Here is a 26299-nt window from a genome sequence, read left to right on the forward strand (position 1 = left end):
ACAAATGGTCCCCAAGTCCTGCCAGAAGTGATACCTGAGTACTACAATGTATGGCCCTAAAACAAATACATATATTATGACTGAGCATTTTCATAGGGACCACAATTCCTAAACAGCAGGTAGAGTGCTAGCATCAAATAAGTGTTTCATGAGCGAACAAACTGCCTTTATAGCAAGAAGGAAATACAAACCCCATTATTAGAGCTTCCTAAGTGGGCTTTCCCCTCACAGCATCTAATTTTAGATATTCATTCCTATGCTCTATGCTTATGGTCTGAAAGGATCCTGTTGCTACTTTCTGGTAGCAACAGGAGAGATCTCAGACTTCCATTCTGTGAGTTCATAGTTACACTCAGTCCCAGGTTCCTTTGATTCTATCATTCACACCAAAGCTCAGAGAATTTTGGAAACAGTAAGGAATCAGAGAATTGAAACTGAAACTATGAGTGAACTCATGCATCTCATAGATAGGTATGCATCACCTAAGAGCAGTCACCTACATGCTTGGGCACAGAATCCAAGATGACTTTCTTCAATCACATAAAGAATAAGTCAATGTAAATGCTCATATTACTACAAATACATTTAAAAAGAGAAACTAAATATTCTAATAACAAAATACTCTTTAATAAGAAACTAAATACTCTATAACTAAATACTGGGCTGGAGCGATAGCACAGCCGTAGGGCGTTTGCCTTACAAGCGGCCAACATGGCCGACCCGAGTTTGATTCCTCCGCTCCTCTGGGAGAGCCCGGCAAGCTACCGAGAGTATCTCGCCCGCATGGCAGAGCCTGGCAAGCTACCGCTGACGTATTCGATATGCCAAACACAGTAACAACAGGTCTCATGATGGAGACGTTACTGGGCCCGCTCGAGCAAATGTAATAAAGATTTGTAGGAATAGCAGGTACCATGCTTCCATTAGTTTGACCTATAGCGCCTTTTCCAGAAACAACATATTTAGGTTCAAGCATTAATAAATTTTAAATAGCATCATTAATAAATTATTTCAGGACCAATAACTATTACACTGATATCATCCTGCCATCCTGGGTTAGGTTCCAAATTATTGAGACAGTATACTCTTTTAGGCCACTGGTTTTACATTTTAAATTCTTTGGTGACACTTCTGTATTAGCAATTCCTCAGAAAAGAATACCTTGACTTGTCCAATTTTTGGTAATAGCCACTCAGCACTTGGAAAATCTCTGTACCCAAACGGTGCCCAGCAGCCTGCACGCCAGTCTCCCAGGGTCCACTAGAGTTCCCCCTCTCCTTCCCTCCCACTGATGGTGTGAACTGTATGCTTAAATTGTTGCAATATAGACTCTCCTTTCCCCAGTAAATCATACTGTAAATACTGTAGCAAAAAAAGAATTTTTTGAATCAAAATCGAAACACACCTTAATATACAGTTGATGGGAAAGCCAGCTTCCAAGTCATGGATGCTCCTTAGGTCTATTGAAAAGCAGAAATGATGCGATGTTGCTGGAACAGCGATTTTCTGTCCCGATACTGTCTCGGATACGTTGGATGTAGTCACTGGGGCAGGTGCAGAACTGATGGCTAAAACAACAACAACAGGAACTATATATGTAGTTTCTCTTACACAAATAATTTAAAGATACCATATCTCATTTACTTAGAGGCAAGAAATTTAACTATTTGGTTTTACAAGCATGAATTAAGGCATAAAAGTCTTATAATGACTACCCCAAATCACACTGCTTTAATTCCCATTACAGAACTCTGAAAAAAGCTAATTCTCAAAATAATGTATGACGCAAAGCATAACAGCATATAATACTGATACAGTCACGTTTGACAGCGGCCTGGCAGACACTCAAGAGGAGCTATAAACATAAGTCATTATTCAAGGGACCATATTTGAGACGAAGGGCAGACATAATTACATCATGTTTTTAAAAGTCAGTAGCTATTTTAGGCACAAATGGCACAGTCTAACAGAAAGTAAAAACATGAAAAAAGAGATATAACTAGAACAAACCTATTAAGAACAGAGATATTTTCGAATCATATAGCTACTCAGACAGAGTTATAACTTACACCCAATCCATTTAACTCCTCACTCACTACTCCAGGGTAGCAAGTATAGCCGTAGATTCTTTTGCCATAGGTGAGAAATTTTTATAAACCTGCATTAATAGTATCTTCAGTCTCTTTACAATCAAAATTACTGTACCTTTTTAAGGCAATTTCTACTATGAAAATAAAAAAAAATTTCTCTTGCAGCACATTACAACTTCTATTAAGTCAAATAAACTGCTATTCCTTTATATTTATTTCATAGCATCACACACTGTTATAATTAAAAACCCACAAATTTTACTTAAGGCCCATGAAAAGTCTCATTGTGATTTCTGAGATTTCTACAAATACTAATTTCAAAAAAATCTGTACAATCAGAACCTTACCCTTTGGATTAAGTTTTGCTTCTCGATCATACATTAAGCTTTCCACTTCACTTTCTGTTGCATCATCTTTTGTTGGGGGTGACTGGTTTTGAGGGAGAACAGGGGACATGCTTGGAGATTTCGGTACACTTAGTGTCTTTTCCTTGATGGGGGTTAAAACTTTCTTCTTTGAATGCTGAGGCTCATGTTCATTCTGGGTCTTTAATTCACCTAAAGGCTGAAATCAATTTTTTGATAAAGTAAAATTAGAAAAAAAAACTTTCATAATTAAGCAAAAAAAGCTTAATTTAAAAAAAATAGCTTCTCTTCCCTATTTAGACATTCCTAGTCTAGTTTTCTTCATCATTTGCAACTTTTCTTCTAGTATCTATGGCCAGAAAAAGAAAAGTGAATAGGGAGAAAACATGTTATCCAGAGCTGAGTACCAGACTGCATCCTGACAGGATAGTTGATTTTAAAAAAGTCAGGCGTAGATGCCTCTAGGATAGCTTAGTCCTAACAATGTAACAAAATAGAGGCCTTTATCCCTAAAGGCAAAAAAAAAAAAAAAAAAAAAAAAAAAAATCAAAAACCAACACCAGTAACCACCTCTTATTGTTCTTTGCTCTACTACTCTCTAAAAATAAATACATTCATACTTTGAAATCTCTTACTTTAATTTTTCTACCTTTAACTCATAACCTAGATAAAGATCAAGGTTTTTGTTTGTTTGGGGGCCATACCCAGCAATGCTCAGGGATTACTCATGACTCTATACTCAGGGTCACTCTTGGTGGGACCCAGGGGCCATATGAGATTGTGAACATGGGTTGGCCTAGTACAGGGCAAGCGCCCTATCAGCTGTACTACTGTTTTGGCCCCTGAAGACCAGTTCTTTTAACGATTAGGACACAGGCTTACAGGACAATAGTGACAAAAGAAGTTCCCTGCTTTGTTCCCAAAGGACCTACTAATTAACAAGACAGACAGGACCCAGAGTCCCATAGCCAGGGCTGAGACAGAGGATTCCTACACGTTCAAGTTCCACACAGGGCGCGGAGAGTCATTCTTCAGTGGAGGTGGCGGGTGCTGGCCCAGCCAGAGAACTGGAGGGATGGAAAGCAGGAATGGAGTGAGGGACACATCCTTGATCCCCGTGCAGCCACACAAAGGAGCCAGAGTGCTCCACAAAGGCCAGGGCCCCAGCAAGGAGGACGACCACTGACAGGAGACAGAATGGCGAGTCTGTGTGTGAGGCCTTGGAGGGGTGGGCTATCAGTGATGCCACAAAACATAGGATAGGCTTGGCCTCCTGTCCTTTCCCCTACCAGAGTGTGCTCAAGCTCCTACCCTACTCTGAAGCATGCAAGTGACAAGTCTTAGTACCGATGGATGCCAGCAAATAAAACCACATAAAAGAAAATCTAACCAAAGAGAGCATTGCCTGTCTGAAAAGTAAAAGTAGTTCCACTCTTTAGGTAAAATTTTAAAAACAAAACAAAAAAAAGGGAAATTTAAACCATAGCAATCGAACAATGGGTAGTGTGCTTGCCTTGCACACAGTGGACACAGGTTCAATCCACGGCACTTGAGTGCAAAGCCGGGAATAACCAATGAGCACCATCAGGTGTAGCCTCAAAACAAGCAAATAATAGTAACAAAAAGTTGCCAAACTGGCTGGAAATCTGAGATTTTCGGGTTAATGACACCACAAGGAGAACAATTCCCTAGAATCCCAACTTCAGACATGGAAGACCATCTCCCTGGCATGTAGCATTCAAACTGCTGTATGTTTAACTTCACTTGGTGGTAAAAGGATATAGCAAAGGTTTAAAAAACTCTCAATGACAGAATAAAAATAATAACAAACTCAGAAAATAAAATGATCAAAAACAATTAACACACTGAAGCTTTCAATAAGAAAAAAACACTCAGAATATGGCAAGCCCAAAAGACAAGATGGACAGATTCCATAGAGAGCTACAGAAAGCTATGATGGACTCTACAGACTCCTACAGAAAATACAATAAAAAGCTAAATCAAAAGTAGGACCAAGTCTGTGAGTTTTAAGAAAGTAATATACAAATTTTCAGCTCAAAAGACAGAAAAAAAAAAAGACAGAAATAAGATGTACAAAAGGAAACAGTACAGTGGGAACTATCCAGTTCCATATGGAAGAGTCTATGAACTAACAATACCTGGCTGCTATTATTATTATTACTTTGGTCTGGGAACCACATCTAGTGCAACTAAAATTCCAGAGCGATTACTTGGGGGAGAACCCAGTGCAAGAGCCTGGCCCCAGTATCCTGCATGCACAAACTGGCTCTCCTGCCCCGTGAGTTTGACCCTTCAATATATCTGCCACTTATGGATTGGTTAATTTTGCCCATTTAAATCCCCATTAATACAAATGCCCTGGATCTAGGTCTGAAAATGTTTGTTTTTATTGGAATTCTTTTTCTGCCATTAGTCACTGACTATGGGCTAGGGGTGGATGTGGAAGTGACAGTTTTCAGAGAAGAGACAATAGTCCCTAAGGGCCTCGCTAAGGTCATTTATAATCCTAGCCGGGAAAATCACAGTGCTTCTCAGAAAGGTCTTCTCAGAAGGGAACTGTCATATGATGTAGGCCAGTGAGGAGTCATTGCTGCTCCTTACACTAGGTAACTTCTGAAGTTCCACTTTGGTGAATAATCAGAAATGGCACTGGAGGACGGGCAGAGGTCACCACTTGCCTGTGAGTCTATGCCTTCCCTCTGCAGAGCCACAGAGACTCCCACAGTTGGGGCAAGCTCCACTGGAATGGGGGGGAGCTTTTGCTTGGCTCGGTTTGGAGGCTCCAGGGTAAAAGCACCCTCCACTGTGACAGGATGCTGGTTGATTTCTGTACTTCCCTTCTTTAGTAACCCGGTCAGGGGTATTTCTGTACTCCCAAGTGACTGGTCTCCACAGCAGAGATGGATCTAAAATGAAAGGCAAAATTGGGCTTTATATTTTCTTTCTACTAAACACATCCAAAAATTTTTTTTACATAATCTGCATTGTATTTCCTTGCGTGGCTCATTATTCTATTTACTTTCAATAAGTAAGGAATAAATTCTCAATACAACTGTTATAATTGTTGATAAAACAAAATTTATCAAGAATTCAACAATAAAGCTATTTTCCAATTTTTCCTTTTAATACTAGACATACAGAAATGTTTTCACTCATTTTTGTCTCCTTGAGCAGGAATACTCTAATATTATAGTATGTTATTGATCTATTTGAAAACTGTATTTACCTTAAAATGTTTCAATTTCCATATTAACATCAATTAAAAGCAGTTTTGAAAACTAATGTAATTCTAAAAGATTCACAACATATTTGGAAATTAAAGAACCTCAACTTGTTTTATTAATTCATAAGATACTTTGAGAATTTCTTCCTTTTCTAGTTTTTTACACTGTATACAAAGTAACAATGTCTAATAGTAAAAAAACCACCTCTGGGGTGGCAAGTACTATTAGTCACTAATAGCTAACCAAAAATTCAACGTTTGTTTTAGCTTTGAGCTACACCCAGCAGTAGTCAGGGCTTACTCCTGGCTCAGCACTCAGGGACCGCTAGGGGGACCTTAAGTGGTATCAGGGATCAAGCCAAGATCAGGCCATGTGCTGACCCATGTGCAAGGGTCCTAGCCATTGTGCTATTGCTCTAACAACTTTATCAGCTTTTGCAACTACCAAAAAGTAAAGAAAGAAAGAAAGAAAGAAAGAAAGAAAGAAAGAAAGAAAGAAAGGGAAAAGAGTTGTTTCGAGTGTATGTTATATAACAATCCTTTTTCACTGGCAAACATCGGATAGAAATAATAATTAAAAATTTTTTTTAGAGCAAAGGGTTCTAGGGAGGGCCCATTCGGGATGAGAGATGCAGGCTGAAAGTAGACTATAGACCAAACATGATGGCCACTTAATAACTCTATTGCAAACCACAAGACCCAAAAAACACCCAAAAAGAGAGAGAGAGCAAAAGGGAATGCCCTGCCACAGAGGCAGGGTGGGGTAGAGGGGACAGGGTGTGGGTGGTGGGAAGGATGATGGAATCATTGGTGGTGGAAAATGGGCACTGGTGGAGGGACGGGTACTCGATCATTGTATGACTAAAATGCAAGCACGAAAGTTTACAAGTCTGTAACTGTACCACATGGTGATTCACTAATAAATTTTTTTAAAAAAAGAAAAAAAATTTTTTAGTTCTAATCTCATAAATGATCTGAAACAGTCTAAAAGTTACTAGGTATAACTTTCTACTTTTTAAACTATCTAGATTTATTTTACTAATGTGTATATCTGAGTGCAGCAAGAGACACAACAGAGCTGGGTATTCTTAGTTATTAAGTGCTCCTGGCATTTTTTTTAACAGTCCAACTGGGGCAAATTTTTATTTTCAAACAAACTTTTTCTAATTCAGTGATTTTTTAAAATACAAATAAAAAGCAGAATACAAACTTATTAAGTATTTTAAATAAGTTGGAGGGAAAAGATATTTATGATTTTAATGTCATGAAAATCAATTTTAATGCCAAGATAGGACTGAGAAGATCAGTCGAAGAACTCCACATCGGGACCCATGGCTTAGAATGGAACAAACAGGGTAAGAGACTGATCATGTCGACCAAGACCATCCATGGTAACTCACAGTTCCAGAAGGCCGAATCTAAACTTTGGACATGTCCCAGTGGACGGTTCCACAACGAAATTGACCACATCATATTCAATTGACGGTTTTGCCTGACCTATGTCGCTGTTGTCCCAAAATTCCAAACAGGATCAGACCACCATCTCCTTCATGCAAAATTTTACTTCATGGAGTGGGGAAAAAGGTCTGCAAAGTTTAAGAAGAGAACTCCCAGAATGACCACCAACTGGGAGCTCTTTGGCACTATTGCGGCAACATGGGAAGATGCCGTTGTTGACAACACTGACGAAGAATACGATCTACTGGTTCAGCACCTCCATGATTGTGCAAGGAATGCCAAGAGAGATAGCCACAAAAAGACACCTGTCTTCGAAAATTTTCGAACTCATCCACCAGTGTGGCTTGGCGCAAGCCTCAGGCAACCGCAAGCAAACGTTCAAGCTCGCGAAGCAGTGCAGAGAAGTGATAAAGGAAGACCTCAAAGAGAAGAGCAGGAATGCTGGCCAATGTGGCAGAAGCCGGGAAAAGCATTCATGACACCCGCCTGTCCTTCGTCAACTACAAGACCAAGATGACTGCCCTCCAATGTCCTGATGGATCTATCACATCTTCCAGAAGGGCAATGGAGAAGATTAACAATAACTTCTACTGGGCTGGAGCGATAGCACAGCGGGTAGGGCGTTCGCCTTACAAGCGGCCAACATGGCCAACCCGAGTTCGATTCCTCCGCCCCTCTCGGAGAGCCCGGCAAGCTACCGAGAGTATTCAATATGCCAGACACAGTAACAACAAAGTCTCCAATGGAGACATTACTGGGCCCGCTCGAGCAAATCGACGATCAACAGGAGGGCCTTTACCTTTACCTTTACCTTTACCTTAGGATCTCTTCAATAGCCACATCCACCTGCCCACATACCAAATTCTGCAGGATGGATATGTCGTTCCCAACATTTTCCCTTCTGGAATCCGACACACCATTTCGTTGGTAAAGAAGCGAATAGCACCTGGCCCAGACAAGGTCAGGCCCAAACACCTGAAGAACCTGCCATCAGTACTCAATACACTGGCTCGGCTCTTAACACGCTACCTGTCTGAATGCAAGGTTCCGTCCCAGTGGAAAACCAACAGGACTGTACTACTGTACAAGGGAGACATTCACGAAGGGATTCAGCACGATCAACCATATCCACATGGTAACCAAGCTCATTGAAGTTTCTCAGGAGTTCAAGATGCCAATCTGTCTAACGTTCACTGATTTAAAGAAGGCCTTTGATTCTGTTGAGACTGAAGCAGTCATCGAAGCCCTAACCCAAACAATGCATTCAAACTCAATACATCAGGATCCTCCATGAGCTGTACTATGGATTCACTACCAGGATCTCACCATTCTACAAGGAAGTGATCATCCATGTCAAGAGAGGGGTTCGGCAGGGTGATACCATTTCACCGAAACTTTTCAGTGCCACCCTTGAGAACGTCATGCGATGATTGGAATGGGAAGGAATGGGACTGAAGATAGACAGTTGGCAACTATACCACCTCCGCTTCGCTGATAACATCATCCTAATAACACCAAACATTAGCCAAGCGGCATAAATGCTGGCCGACTTCGACTGTGAGTGTGGAAAGGTCGGACTGCAGCTGAATCTCACGAAGACAATGTTTATGAGAAATGGACTCGTTCCTGACGTTCCATTTGCTCTCAACGGAACGAACATCCCCAAATGCAACAGTTATGTGTACCTAGGTCGAGAACTCAACATGACGAATGACCTGACACCTGAGTCGCGCAGGAGGAAGAGAGTGGCTTGGAATACCTTCAAGAGTGTGGAAGAAATAACTAAGAACACAAAGAACCTCCGGCTCCGGGCACTCTCTGATTCCACTGTTCTTCCTACATTAACATACGCCTCAGAGACGTGGGCCCTACAAAAACAGAACGCTATATGGGTCTCCCAAAGAGGAATCGAAAGAGCTATGCTTGGAATATAACACCACTCAAGTAAGAGAAAGAATCCAAAGTTCCGACCTCCATCAATGATGGAGAATCAGGGACACTGTCTCATCTGCCAAGGCGTCGAAAATCAGATGACACGTAATGCGACTTGGAGACAACTGTTGGACTAGAGCCGCTACCAACTGGATTCCACAGGACATCAAAAGATTGCATGGCTGCCCACCTACGAGATGGTCAGACTTCTTCATCAAGATCCTGAACAATCGGTTTGAGGCTCTTCATGTTCCTGGAGTGAGCAGATGACATTGGGCTACACTAGCACGCAACAGGGACGAATGGAAACATTACTGGCGCCCGCTCAAGCAAATCGATGAGTAATAGGATGTCAAGTGATCAAGTGAAAATCAAATGAATAAAGAAACTAATATCATGGGTGAAGATTGATATGTTGATATGTAAGACACAGTAAAACCTAATACACATCCTCTCAGCATTTCATCTTTTGATACAGTCATTAGTTTTCAGTTTGGCTTGGGTTTATCAGAACTAGTTCTAAATTTTGTTCTACTAAAATGTCTTAGTGCCTCTTTTTACCTCTCACTGAAAATTCAGTCTAAATGTAAACGTAAAGGTAAAGGCCCTCCCGTTGATCATCGATTTGCTCGAGCGGGCCCAGTAACGTCTCCATTGGAGACTTTGTTGTTACTGTGTCTGGCATATCGAATACATCACGGAGAGCGTGCCAGGCTCTGCCGTGCGGGCAAGATACTCTCGGTAGCTTGCCGGGCTCTCCGAGAGGGGCGGAGAATGGCGGGTAGGCGCTTGCCTTGCAAGTAGCTGTTCCCATGTTCAGTCCCCGATACCACGTATATCGCCTTGATCTCAGTCACTTTAAAAAAAACAACTAACATGGCATTTTATTACTCCATTTCAGTGTGAAGATAAGAACAGTAGTTGTTAGTAGATCACTTTTAAACAGAAATCAATTTAAAATTAATTTATACCTGTTTCCTCAAAAACTAGGTAAAAAAGTATATTATCTCCAAAAATTCTGAGTTAAACTGTTATTTTTTTTTTTTCACTTTACCAGTCAGAGTAATTCCTAAAAAATTAAGACATGGCAGAGAAATGACCTCCACTACAGAAAAAACGGTAGTTTAGTTACCGCTCAAATGTTTAAAAACACTAATTTACAGTAAACTACTAAGCTACTTACCTGTATTTTAGACTGAACAGCCAGATAAAAACGAAGAATTTCTATGCTGCTACGTATTCGAACAGATGCTCGTTCTGGCTCAAAGTTTGGGTTGATTAAATCATTGAAGGGTTCATTTGTAACATCATTTCCCAGTAAAGAATAGTAAAAGAAAAACTCAGGTTGTCTTTCTGGAAGTTTCATGGTACATGGGATTAACTAAACAATTAAGGAAAAAGAAAAGAGTATTACTTCATAACCCATTACATATGCTTTAATAAATTCACAAGGTATTTACTAAAATTTCCATAATTTATTTCAGGTCCTAAAATCAACCATTTAACAATCCTAAATCTTGACAAAACTACCATAAAACTCCTAGTCTGATTCTTTTTTAAAGATATGGGCCAGAGAAAAGGCAACACAACAGGAAAACTGATCCATGCGACTGAGTTGGGCACGGGGCTGAAAGGAAGGGGCACTTGGGGTCTTTGGGGGAAGAAGGTGGGTACACTGGTGATGGGTGTGATGATGGAATCATATGCATCAGAAACCATCATTAACAGAACTGTAATCACAAAATCTCAATTAAAAAAATAAAACAGACATAATACAGAAGGAAAAAAAAGATAATGAGCCAAAGAGACTATACACAGGTGTTGAGGTAAATGCCTTGCACGTAGCCCACATGGGTTTGATCCCTGGCACAGCATGGCCCCCTGAGCACCTCTAGTTACCACCAGGGAGGCCCCCAAGCATCACAGGGTGTGGCCTTGGGGGCACCCCAGCACCTCTATATCCCTGAGTATGCCTTGCTCTGCACAGCCCAAGCAGCTCCACCTCTTCTGGCCCTTGTGCTGAAGAGCCTGACTGATGCACAGAATCACCAGGAGGGGCCACACTGCTTGGGTGGGGGCCAGAGGGGGTGACTAAGCAATAATTAAATTATTTTAAAATTTTAATATTTTAAAATTTAACAAAATAATAGTATAGCATACAGAAGCATACAAATTATAAAGACATGTTGTTCATGAACCTGTGAACTTTCTTTCAAGGCAAAAAAGGGGGAATTTTATTTTTTGGTAATTCTTTTTTTTTTTGAATCGCTGTTAACTACAGAGTTACAAAGTTTTACTATTAAGTTTAAGTTTCAAGCATACAATGTTCCAACAACAATGCCTTTACCAGTGTATACTTCCTTCCACCGTCATCCCCAGTTTCCCTCCTGCCACTCCCCCAGCCTAGCTCTATGGCAGACGCTTTTCCCTCCACCATTATTCTAAGTGTTCCCTTATTGTCTTCTCCCCCACCCCCAGCCCAGGAGCAAGCTTCTTACTGCTTTTCTTTTCTATTGCCTTTGGGTATATTATTCCCCTACTACTTTTCTTCATATCCCTGCATATGAGAGATTATTCTGTGTCTGTGCTTCTCCCTCTTATTCCACTCAACATGGAACTCTCTAGAGCCATCCCTGTAGCAGCACATTGCATGACTTCATCTTCATCTACTGCTGAGTAGTATTCCATTGTGTATACCATAGCGTCTTTATGCAGTTGTCCGTTCTTGGGCACTTGGGTTGTAGGAAAGGTCTCTTATAAATGAGATTTTCTTATTATCCCAAACCTGATGTCATATTATCCCACTACTCCTTTCATAAATTAGAAAGGGTGCTTAAACACTCTTATTCCAGGTTTCTTAACGTAATAGCTTCGTCCAGGTTTTTGCTTAAAAAGCTACACAGTCACTATCAAATTGTGGACACCTATAACTTAGCAATTGGAAAAGAATGACTAATACTAGGAGGATTTCTTCTCAGTGTTGGTATTTCATGGCAACATGGGGTTCTTATCTCTTTTAAGACATCATAAATTCTCTAAGAATGTATTAATCATAACAGATATTCTAAACCACTGATATCATCAATAGGAGATACTAAAATCTATACAGTGAATAGTTTTATAGCTAATATTAGTTACATATAGATAAATGATATCCTGAGATGAAAGACGCTTAAAACAAATGGTTAGATAAAAAAGATGGCCAACTGAGAATTGGTCTTCAGTAGGAAGCCTACCATGGGGAGGGGATATAAGGATATTAGGATGGGTGGACCTGGGGGCAATGATGAAAGTGAACACTCTGGGACGGGGTGTGGTTCTGGACTGTTATGCATGAAACCCCATTTTAAGCAGTATTATAAAACTAAAACTTTTTAAATAAATTAAAAAGGAAAAAATGGCCCCACAGGGAGAACCTGTGTTTATATCTGCCTACAAACCCAAGAAACCTGAGACCTGGATCAATCTACACTGAAACCAACTTGAAACCTGAAAAAAGCACAGCCTCTGCATGGGGAGAGGAAATAGTGGAAAGATTGACATTCATGTTGCTTGCCAACCTGAGTGTAAAAGTCCTTAGTAGTAAGATATGGCTGACATGGTATTTGTAAACATTGCACAATTCCCCAAAAGTACCTTTGAGAAAGAAACATTCCTTAAGATGCTTAATAGGTTAAAAAAAAAAAAAGCGTACTAGAGAATTTTCTTAAATTCTAAAGGGCAGATTTAAAAATAGCAGCTCTTCATGAATCCTTAACTTCAGGGAGTCTCACCTGCTCCAACTGGGTGGCAAATGCTATGGTCACTGACATAATGAAGAAGTCAGTACAGCGATCCGCTGCTCCGATCTGATGGTAGCCGCCCTCCTCATTCAGCACTGCCACAATGTCCTTGGGGTCAAGTCCAGACAGGCTGGCCGGTACTTGATGGAGAAAGACACAATTAGACCACATTCTAGTTTGCCATGAAACAGTAAAGGATTCTGAAAGCTAATTATGCTGTTTCAATATAATGGCAGAGGACTGGTATTATTCAAGGTCAGAATTTACTATAAAGCTTCAATAATCAAGACTGTAGTACTGGGGAAAGAGAAGATACACAGTCTGATGGAACAGAAAGAAATCCAGAAGCAGACCCATATAAATAGTCTATTGATCACTAACGAAAGAGCAAAGGCAATTCTGTGATGCAAAGACAGCATTTTCAAAAAACAGTGCTGGTAAAACTAAACACCTATACAAAAAAGTTCGAATCTAGACACTGAACTTACACTAGCAAGAAAATGAACTCAAAACAGACTATGTATTTAAGAATAAAGTCAAATCTATGAAACTCCTAGAAGAAAAATGTATGATATGTTAACTTTTTAGATACAATAGTAAGCACATGATCCACAAATGAACTAAGCTGGATTGCATAAAACTAATAAAAAAAGTTGTACCCACTGAAAATAATCTCAAGAGAAAAAGAAGACAAATCACATACTTAAACATTTATTCCTATCCAAAATATACAAAGAACTTTCTGAATTCAACAATAACGAAACAACTGATAAAAAAGTGGACTAAAGGCCTGAGCAGGCACCTCACCAAGTAAGCATGTGAGAGGAAGTGAACACCATATCACTGGGAAACTGTACATTAAAACAACAATGAATAGTAATGCACATCAATTCAAACACTCCAAACCCAACACAGACAGCACCAAATGTTGACAAGGATAAAGAGCAACAGGAACTCTCCTCCACTGCTGGCAGGTATACAAAATGGTACAGCCACTTTGGCAGCATATGAAACAAAATAGCTACCATATAATGCATTAGTCATGCTCTTTAGTATTTATCCAAGTAAAATAAAACTTTATGTTCATACCAAAGATCTATGGGCAGGTGCGATAGCACAGTGATAGGGTGTTTGCCTTGCAAGCAGCCAACATGGCCGACCCGAGTTTTATTCTTCCACCCCTCTCGGAGAGCCTGGCAAGCTACTGAGAGTATTTTGCCCGCACGGCAAAGCCTGGCCTGGCAAGCTACTCGTGACGTGTTCGACATGCCAAGCACAGTAACAACAAGTCTCACAATTTGTTATGAGATGTTACTGGTGCCCGCTTGAGCAAATTGATGAACAATGGGAGGACAGTGCTACAGTGCTACTAAAGATCTATACAGAGATGTCAATGTTTTATTCCTAATTTCAAAAACTTGGAAGCAACCAAGTAGCCCTTCAGTGAGTGAGCAGACAGACTGTGATATACTCCGACAATACAGTATTACTCAGTATTAAAAGGATTCAAGCCATGGCGGGGGGGGTGGGGGGGGGGGAGGGGGCACCTTGAAGGAATCTGAAACACACTAAGTGAAAAGAAGCCAAACTAAAAAGCTCTGCGCTGTAGAATTCCAACTATATCATCTTCCAAGAAAGGCAAAACTATAAAGATACCGAAAAATAAATATCAATTGATGACAAGGATTGGGGGAAGAGGATGGGAATAAACAAGAATAGAGAGAACTTTTAGAGTAGTGGAAACTATCTGGAAGATACAACTACAGATGATATAGTAACAGTCTAGTAGCTGGGAAAAATTTCAGTGGCTAGAGTACTATCTTGCAAGGGTAAGGCCGTGAGTTCAGTCCCCAGCACCACAGCTCTGGTGGCTCTGCTCTGGTATCCCAGCCAAGTAGCTGTGTGCATGCACAAGGAAAAGAGCACAGGCTGAAAGGGTGGGACCCTGGCAGAGTATGTGCGAGCCATCGCAACTGAACGTGTGCAGTTCTCAAGAGAGCATGGGGCCAAGTATGTGACTATAACAACTGGAGGTGTGGCGGCCCCAGTCATCACCACAACCCAAGAGAGGCAAGAGGGGGTCAATTTAAATTTAAAACGAAGTTTATCAACTGAAGAACTATGAAGGGTTTTTAAAACTAAGTTTATAGGAAACGACATTTTAAATTTTCGTACACTTATCCTATGGAGAAAATAACTCTTGAGCAGCAATTTATAAAAGCAATACGTAATCCTTTTTTTCCTTAGATACATATGTATCTTGAACAGAAAATCTGTTTCTAAGTTTCGTGAAGTGGTACACCTGTACCATGTTCAACAATGTCACATATTAGTCTCAGGTGCTACAGCAAAATTTTGCTTAGACTTCTCGTCTAAGAAAAATTCGAGAAACTTCTCCCTTTATTATCTTCCCTCTTAAAAGCCCCAGTCTTGAGGTGAGACTTCTCAGACAGTGTTCTCAGAGAGGATGCACAAACCTTTTCCATCTCGGGGCGGGGCTCCCTTTGCTTTAAAACTGTCCACTGGTGCCTTTGTATCTGTTTCCAAAGCTATGCTAATCTGTATTTCTGACTTAAACTTGGTGTATTTATTACTCAGCAACTGGTACCATTTTGGTGCCTAGAGAATAATAAAATAGTGGTTAGTAGAAAATAAATAGTAGTAGAAAGTGTCCTAAAGGTTCCACATTTTTTTTTCTGTAGTTTTTCAGTACTTTTGTATGATCATGGTCTGGTTCAGGCTATAAAATTAAAGAAAGAAAACTTTTTCTGGACTAAGGGACAGAGACATGATGGGCAAATAAATGTTTATGAACAAATGGATGAACAAAACAAGTCCTCATTTAGGTGAATACTCTATGAGGACTAAAGTTAGTTTGGAGGCTGGAGTGATAGCACAGCGGGTAGGGCGTTTGCCTTGCACGCGGCCGACCCCAGTTCAATTCCCAGCATCCCACATGGTCCCCGGGCACCGCCAGGAGTCATTCCTGAGTGCAGAGCCAGGAGTAACCCCTGAGCATCGCCGGGTGTGACCCAAAAAGAAAAAAAATAATAATAATAATAAAAAAAATAATAAAATTAGTTTTAGTTTCTTTTAAATGATTCCATGAATGATTGGGCAACTGGGAAATGTCTAGTTCATTTTCAAATATATTTGCTTTTTAGCAACAAAAATATTAATGACAAGGGAATTTTTTTTTTCAAAATGCTAATATTAGATTCAAACCAAGGGCAAGAGAAATGGCTCAAAAGCCTGGAATGCATGCTGTGCACAGCTACTACATTGAGTTCAGATCCCCAACATTGCATTTATTTCCCCAAATGCCACCAAAACTAATCCCTGAGCAGAATCTAGAGTAAACCCTAAGCAACCCCAGGTATTGCCCAAACTCCACCTCACTCCATAAGAGGCTGGAGATCTCCATACCAGGAGTAGGCATCGAGCACCATCACATGTGACCAAAAAACAACCACAAAAGAGATTCAAACTGCAGGCTTTGAATGTATAAGGCCCTGAGTTCAATCCCTGGTCCAGCAAAAAAAAAAAAAAAAGTAAACTGATTATACAAAGATTTCAAAAGTCATGACAAAATAATTAAAAAAAAAATCAGCATTTTTAAAGTCAGTAAGGTACAAAAAGTTTGAGATACTTTAAAAGGCCTAAGTAGAAACATTTTCAAAAATAAGAAACACAAGACTACTATGTTGAATCCTCTTGTTGGATGAGGGCATATGTTTTCCTAAGTGTTTCAGTAAGTGCACTTTCTGACTGCCACAGCACGTAGGGCGGAGCAAGGAGCTGGGAACAGAGGAACAACTACAAGGCTCCGATGAGAGTCCAGGTCAGTAATGATAGTGGCAAAAGTGAAATGCAGAACAGTAAGTGGATCAGGAGGAGGAAACCACCAAAAAGAGGTTCCGACAGAGGCAAAAAAAGGGAGGCGCTCAGCACAGTATGTGTATCTCAGCCTGTCACAGTGGTTTCTTTGATCTCAAACACAGACCATGAGAAAGAGCAAAACTAGCACTTTCTCACACGTAACTATAAATGACAACATATAAAACCTATAATCCATCCCACTAGTGTTTCTTGCCCTGTCCATGGTCTAGCAGTCACTGAAACCATCAGTGCTCTGACGGCAGTAAGGAATCATCAAAGAGCAGTACCTGCTTGGTTTCTTGAGCAGTTCTTAAGTCTAGAACAATGTAACCTATCATTTCTTTGGCAGAAGATGAAGAATCCAAGGCAAAACACTGGAGTTTGATAGGAGTACGCTGGAGCCTGTTAATAAAAATTATGTGATACATTAAAAAGCTTCTGATCGATACAGGTTTCTATTCTTGAAGAAAATAGCTTGCCACGATGAAGATAACCATAGCTTTTTTGTTAACTTAAATATGTTCTGAATTTTCTGAAAAAAAAAAAAAAAAAAACTCTTCAGCTGACAGGCTGAGAACGTAGCTTGCTGTGCATATATGATACTCTGGGTTTAATCCAGAATCACATGGCAGGGGGGGAATAACTCTTCAGCAGCTAAAATAAATCATGTTCACTTGCCTATCAATGAAATAGTATACAAAACATGTCAAAAATCTTAGTCTCTCTCTCTCATCTAAGCTGCCATTTACATCAATGTTTCTGTAATACATAAAACTTGAAGTAAAAAAAATGATCATGAGTCCTGAAGAATTTTAAATTGTTGTCCTCTTTGTCTCACACACTGTAAAATGATAAATATATACTTATAATTATTTTTGTACTTTAAAAATTATAAATTAAATATATTAAAATAAAAACTACTAAGAGCCATACCAATGTAATCTATGACAATATTGGGTACACATGACATTGACTCTCCTCATACAATAAGCACATAAGATTCTACCAACACTTCTACTAAGAATGGAGTATAAAATCTGCCCTTGGCATAAAGTCATTTAATTTCAACTTATCTGTATCATGTTTCCCAACCTGCAAGAATCAGAGTGGTACCAATGACATTAACACAAGTATAAACTTGACTACTAAAGCAGGGACTAATATCTCATAGCAGGCTCCACTTAAATAGATTCTAAAAAACACTGAAAGAAAATACAAAATTTTAATGTTCTCTAAAAATGTATTACTGCCTCTCCAAAAAATCCATAGGCTGAGCTAACAGAAGAAAATTAATTACTCCTCTCAGTTTTTCAACTTTGCATGCTGATTTTATTTAGTACTGAAAAAGAGCAAGTTTTGAAGTGATCATGTGTGCTCCAGAAGGAAATTCTTATTTAAACAAAAAGTATCACTCTTCTTGCCTGCTTCTGGTTGTCTGAGCTCATGAAATATAGTCGAGGCCATACCAATGAAGTATATAAATGTCTGACATTAAATGTAAATTATAAGAGTTTGTGTATTCTTTTCATAACCTCTCAGTGAACTGCTCTAAATATACAGTAAATAAAAATAACATTCTAAATCATTTAGTATTGGGTAGGCATTAGCACTGTACTTAGTCTCTCATATATTATGAGGGATGGGAAGCAATTTATCATGATCAAAAGTTAGGACACTGGGGGCTGGAGCAATAGCACAGCAGGTAGGGCGTTTCACTTGCACGCGGCCCACCCGGATTCGATTCCCAGTATCCCATATGGTCCCCCGAGCACTGCCAGGACCTTAATTCCTGAGTGCAGAGCCAGGAGTAACCCCTGTGCATCACTGGGTGTGACCCAAAAAGCAAAAAACAAAAACAAAAACAAAAAAAGCAAAAAACGTTAGGACACTGGAGCTGACTTGACAAATTACTTTGCCTCTTAGGTCTGTTTTCTACACTATGACAGAGGAGGAGTAAACAGTCCCTTCTTCCTAAGGTTGTTCTGATGTATAAATGAATTATTATTGCAAAGAACTCTGAAACTCTCCTGACACATTAAGAAGCTCAACAAATGTTTTTACTACAGTCTAATGAGAAATGTTAAGTTTATTTATTTGATGACTTATAACCAAATGAAGAAAGGATAAAACAAAGTAAAAGTGACAGGCACCGGTGCTGATGAAGAGCTTTCCGGTCAATTTCCCAGGCTAACTCAGTGGCGAATTCAGGCTGGTCTGTGTGATCCACCGGATCAGTAGCCAACTGCTCTCCATCGAACTTCGCTTCTACTACAAGCACATGCTTTGGACGTTTGGGGAAATGGCGTCCTGATAAAAAAACAAAGCAGCATGGGTTCATCAGAAGTATCGAACAATAAGAACACAACTGCTTACAATGCATGTTTTAACAGAGAAGTATTAAATTGACTTATACAACTATAAGCTACTCTAAGGTGGACTAGGGTGGGAGCTAAGAGTCTGCATCTCTAAAAAGATCCCAAAGTCAGGGCAATGCTTTTGTCTTCAGTTCAGTCTGAACAGCAACAATCTCAGTAACATTTACAGAGGAAAGTGTGGGGGTGAAGGATGCAGTTCATCAGTGGAGCACTTACTTTGCATGTGTAAAACTCTAAATTTGATCCCCAATACAACAAAAATAAGCACAAATAAAGATAGAACATGATTACACCAATTTTAGATGTTGCTATTCCAGTAACCTGATACAGAACAAAGTGAATTTTCAAGGTTTGAAACTTGAAGTTAATTTTCCTCTGAACTCAATTGTCTTAAAAAGTTTGCTCCTGGGGCAGGAGCGATGGCACAGCGGGAGGGAGTTTGCCTTGCACAAGGCCAACCTTGGTTCGATTCCCAGCATCCCATGTGGTTCCTGTGATTCTTAGGCGTAATTCCTGAGTGCATGAGCAAGGAGTAACCTCTATACATTGCCGGGTGTGACCCAAAATGGAAAAAAAAAAAGTTTGCTCCTATGTTCACTGCAGCACTAGTCACAATAGCAAAAATTTGGAAACAACTCAAGTGTCCAAAAACAGGTAACTGGATCAAGAAACAATGGTACATATACACAATGGATTACTACTAGGCTGTAAGAAACTAATGAAATCATAAAATTTGCTGTGATATGCATGGATCTGAGTATTACATTAAGTGAAATTAGAAGAGAGACAGAATAATTTCTCATATATGGGATACAAAAAATCATTACAGGGGAATAAGAAATGTCCAAAGGCAACAGAAAATGAGAACTGGTCTTTAGTAGGAAGCTGGGGGGTGAGGAGGTAGGGGGGGCAAGGGGGAGTGGAATGACATGAGAACAGTGGGATAATGGTAGAAAAGCAGCCAGATACCACAGAGCAGTGGACAGGGCATTGCTGCAGTGTTTCATGTATGAAATCTTACTAGGGCTAAAGAATAGCAGAGACATTTGCCCTGCATGCAGACAACCAGGGTTCAGTCCATGGTCTCAGCAAGAGCTCTCCCTGAGCCAGGAGGAAGCCTTGAGCACAGCCAAGAGTGGTCCACAAACTCTACTAAGAACATTTTGTAGAACATGGTGCCTAGGGACTGGAGTGATAGTACAGTGGTAGGGTGTTTGCCTTGCATGTGGCCGACCCGGGTTTAATTCCCAGCATCCCATATGGTCCCCTGAGCACCGCCAGGAGTAATTCCTGAGTGCAGAGCAAGGAGTAAACCTTGTGCATTGCCGAGTGTGACCCAAAAAGCAAAAAATAAAAAGCTTTAAAACATGGTGCTCAAGGACAATGATGTGCATGACTCAGAAATGTCAATATTTCTATCTACACATCACTTTTCATTTGCTTTATCTAGCCCTATTCCTTCACTGTGCATATATATGTATATATCTTCAGAGGTGTTGAGATGAAAAGAAGTCAAAGAGAGTACTTGCCTCAAGGAACTGAGAACCAAATGGAAAAGACAGAGGAAATGAAAGAAACTTAATTACACTGAGTAAGCCCATCTGAAGGTCTGAGGAACAAGGTGGTAAGAGGCATTTTCACAACGATTAAAGACATCCTGCTGCTACTCCCTTGGCACGAACTGCTCAGTTAGAATTTAGTGGCTCACAAGGCCCTTGGCTGGAAAATCGGAATTTCAACCCAATCTTCATTTGGAAATTCCTATCAGACTTAGCACCTGTGCACTGATCCATCATGCCAGTGTTCACCGAGGCCTCTCTCAGGACCACATTTAACAGCTCTAAAGGAGCACGAGATTCCCCAAATGATTTTCATGTATGTCAAAAAAAAAAAAAAGAGAAAGAGAGAAAAATAGGAAGAGAGAAAGAAAAAGAGAGAAAGAAAGAAAGAAAGAAAGAAAGCTCTTTCCAGACACTCTCAGAACTATAGCCTCCAGAAAGTCTGCATACAGAAGACCAGAAGAGAACAAACAGATGGCCTGTCTCTTCCCAAAGACATGCCTGCCTTGGAAAAAATGAATACTGGAAAATATCTGGGGGGAAAATGGAGCCCCGTCATTTTCCTCTGGACAAACTAGTGTGGAGTCCAAATGGAGCGCAAGGTAGAAGGCCCACCACTTTCTTTTGAGGAAAAAGTATTTCTAGTAATACCAAAAGGAAAGCAACATGGGGGGGCCAGAGCAATAGTACAGCAGGCAGGGCCAAATGAGGGTTTGGTCCCCAGGATCCCATAGGGTCCCCTGAGCACTGCTAGGAGTGATTCCTGAATGCAGAGCCAGGAGTAACCTCAGTATCACCGGGTGTGACCAAAAAGCCCAAAAAAAGAAGAAAAAAAAAGAACACAATGTGGTACAGCGTAGTTGGGAACAGGCAGAAGGATGGGTCTAGCTCCTTCAGGACTCAAAGGCGTCTATAAAACATGATGTTTGCATTTCAGCAAGATTACTTGGGGAGAGTAACGTGGACAGTATACTTTTTTCAGAGAACACCTACAAACTGCGAAAATACTAAAATAGATGACATGCATACCAAGGGCTCCAAATCCCTGCCGATGGAAACTCACTCTCTAAATGGTCTGTATGGAGCACCTACAATGACTACAAAATAGAAAATCAACACAGCCCATTCTGAAATTGGGGAGCAAGAGAGAACCTCGCTCTGGCCTCACTCTAGGTCAGGTCAAGGCAAAAGTAGGGTTGGTTCACATGAAAACCCAAACAGCAGCTGCCCCAGCATGGAAGGAGAAGAGATAGCAGCTGTGGACAGGTGATGGGCAGGGCCCCACTACCACCCTGGCCTCCCCCCCCCCCCCCCACTCCCTCCCGCAACCAGCTGGCTACCAAACTGTCCTCTTTAGGAACCTAGGCTGTGAGGGCTGTCAAGATCCTAAGGCTGCACTGCACATCCCAAAGCTTTTTGTGAACCTGATCATAAGGGAGCATCAATCCTATGATTTTAAACACACTTTCTTTGTTTAGGGGCTACACATGGCTAGGGTGAGGGAATCCTCCTGGTGGTGCTCCATGGTCCATATGTTGTGCCTGGAGTAGAACCCAGGTCAGCCACATGCAAGACAGGTGCTTTAATTGCTGTACTATCTCTCCAGGCAGTCTTGAAGCATGCAACAGGTAACCTAATCGTTAAAGGTCCCAAACTATAGTTTTGAGTCAATCTCAAGATTCCCAAAGCCAAAAGTGAGGTGTCTAATGTCTTGTAACTATCTGGTGAGCCCCCACCACCTCAAATGCGAGGTCTCCATAGAACACCATCCAGCAGGGAGTGGAAAAGGGGGTGGGGATGAGGCTTCTCAGTACGACTCCCCTGTAATTCACCCAGTCTTCAATTTACCTATCAGCCTCAAGCCTCTCCACTTTCCCATACTCTGCTCCCCAAGGGCACAGAATTCCAGCAATCAGAGAAGCAATCTGCCTTCTCCAGACCTTAAGTGCTCTCTGTCCCCCGTCCACCACCAACTTTACCGGGTCTGGTTCTGCTTCGGTGGCCTGACAAACTCTCTAATCACCCTGAGCACCAAGGGTAGACATGCCACCTGCTCCAGGAAACCTTCCCGCTTTCCCAGCCTGCTCGTCGCTCTCCACGTTCCTCTCACCCGACACACACCCCAACCTCCCTTGACCTGGAGAACCCGGGCTCTGCTTCTTCGCTCTCCCCAAGTCCCAGCACCGTGCGTCTCTAACAGGCAGCCCCACTTGTCACCGTGACCACTGGCGTCCCCTCGACGCCCCGCACCCCAGCTGCGACCCCAGGCGACCAGCCGCTCACCTTCCAGGATGGACACGACGATGAGCAGCTGGTCGGACTTGGAGACCATGGTGGCGGCCGGTGAGCGGCGGGCGCGGCCTGCAGGGGGGGAGAGGGGCAGGGGTGAGCAGCGGGCAGCTCGCGAGCCCCGGCAGGGCTCCCGGCGGGGTCCCCAGCGCCCGCCCGGGGCTCCGGGCACCAGGCTCCGGCTCCGCGCCCCGGCCCCGCCGGCAGCGCGTCCGACTCCCCTGCCCGAGGCCGCCATCCCAAAGCCCCAAGCCCGGCCCCGATTCGACGCCCACGTCGCTCTGACAACCGGGCTCCCGGCCAGCCCGGGACACGAGCCCGCCGCCCGAGGACCTTTTGCCGCCTGCGTAGCCGCTTTTCAAACGCCCGGGCAAGCCGCGCCACGGCGGACACCGCCGCGCCCAGCTTCCGCCTAGCAACCAGGCCCGCAGGCCCAGCGCCCGGGGGAGGCTGGAGGACAAAGGGACATAGAGAGCAGGGCCGTGGAAGATAGAACGTCCCAGGTCCGCTTCGCTTCCTGCCCTTTAACGCTACGTTCCAATGCCCTAGGAGGGAAAGCCAGGCCACTAAGTCCCACAGCGCCCCCTGCCAGCCGGACGGGGGAAAGCGAGCTCTGCGGGCCCCGCAGTTGAAGTGGACAGTGCGCAGGCGCACTACCGCCCAGCACGCTTCCGGAAGTTCCCCTTTAGGGCGCCTGAGCGTAGTATATGCTCGACTTTATGCCTCTCAGACCGCCTGGGAAATCCATCAGTAGGGATTAAAGAGAAAAACACCGGCCGAGCTCCGTTCAGGTCCCTCAGGGCCAACACCGCTTCAAATTGAGTGAAAGACAATGACAAGTTTGAGCTCTAAAATCCCTAATTTTTTTCTCTGACGGTCCTTCGGGTTTCTACGCATTTTCTACGCTTTGAAAAAGTAGCGTCTATACGGTAATTACTGTAACTGTTGGCGGGGACGCGAGCTCTCAGGGAATTTCCTGTACATTAGAAGTTGCCGTAAAACAAAACATTGTCACGTGGGTAGGGAAACTAAAGGTTCTTTTATTCCCCTACCGCAACGTAATTAGCAAAGTCAAGACCAAAAATTGAACCAGACTTCTAAAACTTCCGTCAAAGGGATGTTTGTACCCCCTCTTAAGTTTCTGTCTTTATTTTAAGGAATATTGCAAATATTACGCCTAGTTTGGAACGGGGCCAAGTTCGGACAAGCCTTGTAGGCTTATGAAAAGGGAGGAGGAGAGAATAATACACCCCCCACACCGTTGCTTTGTACCTAAAAGATGAGGAGAAGGAGGTTGGAAATTGCACTAGAACTGGTTTACTTCTAAGTCCTTTTCAGAAGCCTTTTTGAATTGAGCATTATTATGAGATCACAGCGCTGATCTACTCTAGGCTCATCATAAAACTACAGTCTTTTGTGAAAGATGTCAGACTCAAAAGTGAGCAGAAGAATGCGATGCGTTTGCAGGAGTGCTGTTCACTGATCATCAGCCTATCTCAAACATCTTCAGAGTATTCCAAAATAAATCCCTAACAATGTGTCACTTCATTAATTCCAATACGAACAAGATAAATAGTTTTATTTTGGAGGGGATTGCTCCCAAGCTGTGTTCAGCTGTCTCTGAGCTGCCCCCAGGGTTTACCCCAGCCCACTGGTGGTCCAAGGAGAGAGTCCAAGGATATGGTGCTGCTCAGACCCTGCAATGCTGGATTACCAGATCTAAGTACAGCAATGCTGGCCTGTCTCCAGAGGCACACCAGAGATGGTGGGGTCAGGGGCCTGGGAATTGTGCAGGGCTGGGATACACACAAGCATGAGTCCCTAGCCCCTCGGTTATCTCCTTCCCCGCTCCCCACCTAAGAAAAGAAGTTTTCAGGACAAAGATACTACAGGAGGAAAGGCACTTGTCTTGCCTGTCTCTGATCCAAGTTGATCCCTGGCACCATATATGGTCCCCCAGGACTACCAGAAAAATATTCAAATAAGGGCCAAATGCTGAAGTATTTTTTTAGTTTTAAAAAGAAATCAACAAACAAAACACAAAGTTATCAGAAGGTTAAAAACAAAAACAAATCAAAACAATCAACCTTGACATTAAACTGTAGGAAACAAAGAGGCCTAAAGCTAGGAGACTTATATTTTCATTGAACAGAACCCCTGGAGAGCAGGGTTTGTGACCCACCTCTACATATACATACAGGGTGGCTTTATGCAAATCGCTTTTTCTTTGAGACTTAATTAGACCCACATTTCCCTGCATAATCATGGCTGATTTAGGTAAGATAAAAAGGTAAAGGCCCTCCTTTGTTCCTCGATTTGCTCGAGCAGGCCCAGTAACGTCTCCATTGGAGACTTTGTTGTTACTGCGTCTGGCATATCGAATACGTCACGGGGAGCTTGCCAGGCTCTGCTGTGCGGGCGAGATACTCTCGGTAGCTTGCCAGGCTCTCCGAGAGGGGCGGAGGAATCGAACTCGAGTCGGCCATGTTGGCTGCGTGCAAGGCAAATGCCCTACCACTGTGCTATCGCTCCATGTGGCTGATTTAATCCCAAATAGTTTTTCAAGTGATGTGCAACCATTATTTGAAGCTACCTAGCTTGCTTGCTTTCTCATGATATTATTGGAGAAAAAAAAAACCCACACAGTTCTGACAATTATGTGGTGAAATATCTTCTGCTTCCTTAGTTTGGTACATACAGTAGTATGATTCCTTAGTTGAGAGATTAGTGATAGTAAATGTTATTTTATATCTTTTATATGAACAAAGAACATCAAACCGTTAGGACTTACAGTTACGAGAACTAGGAACTGCCATCTATCAACCAGATTTAATTGATGTAAAAAAGATTTGAACTGAAAAATAAAATAAAACCTTGTGGTTATGCTTACGATCTCCAGGAGGTTTTAACACCTGCATTATAAACCATCAGTGAAAAGTATGGAATATCCTCATACCAGAAAAAAATATGACAAATCATAGAAATTGAGAAACTTTCCACATAGTAACATTTTCATTCAGTCCTCTTTGTCTAGATATACCCCCATTCCTCCCAAACAACAATACTATGACTTCTAAAATCATATTATTACAGCTACTGGATAGTCCTCAGTCTAATTGGCACAGTGGCAGTGGTGTTTTCATAACAAAATAAGTGCCATGAAATTTCACTTTTATCCCCCTAGAAATGAGATTATAATTCTATCAGTCTCTATAACCTCCTTATCTATAATTCTATAATCTAATTTCCTCTTTATGCAATATGAAACAGTCGTGACTTCTGGCATAAATCACCATATTTTAGTTTAAATTCCTGAGAGAATATTT

The 26299-nt window shown here is 41.8% G+C and overlaps 1 protein-coding gene across 1 annotated transcript in view; it reads right to left on the reverse strand.

Moving 5' to 3' along the window:
• CEP120 (centrosomal protein 120) overlaps positions 1 to 23298 on the reverse strand; it is a 58697-nt gene extending 35399 nt beyond the window's left edge. Inside the window, exons 1-9 of the mRNA XM_056124525.1 lie at positions 22968 to 23298; positions 18901 to 19057; positions 17038 to 17152; positions 15349 to 15490; positions 12863 to 13011; positions 10273 to 10470; positions 5148 to 5382; positions 2438 to 2647; positions 1406 to 1568 (exon numbers count right to left, since the gene is read on the reverse strand). Of these exons, the coding sequence (XP_055980500.1) occupies positions 1406 to 1568; positions 2438 to 2647; positions 5148 to 5382; positions 10273 to 10470; positions 12863 to 13011; positions 15349 to 15490; positions 17038 to 17152; positions 18901 to 19057; positions 22968 to 23211 (1613 nt within the window). The 5' untranslated portion in view covers positions 23212 to 23298. The remainder of the gene's footprint in view (positions 1 to 1405; positions 1569 to 2437; positions 2648 to 5147; positions 5383 to 10272; positions 10471 to 12862; positions 13012 to 15348; positions 15491 to 17037; positions 17153 to 18900; positions 19058 to 22967) is intronic.
• Positions 23299 to 26299: the final 3001 nt, after the last annotated feature.

Source organism: Sorex fumeus, unplaced genomic scaffold (genome assembly GCF_029834395.1).
Source record: "Sorex fumeus unplaced genomic scaffold, SorFum_2.1 ptg000051l, whole genome shotgun sequence".
Lineage (NCBI taxonomy): Eukaryota > Metazoa > Chordata > Mammalia > Eulipotyphla > Soricidae > Sorex > Sorex fumeus.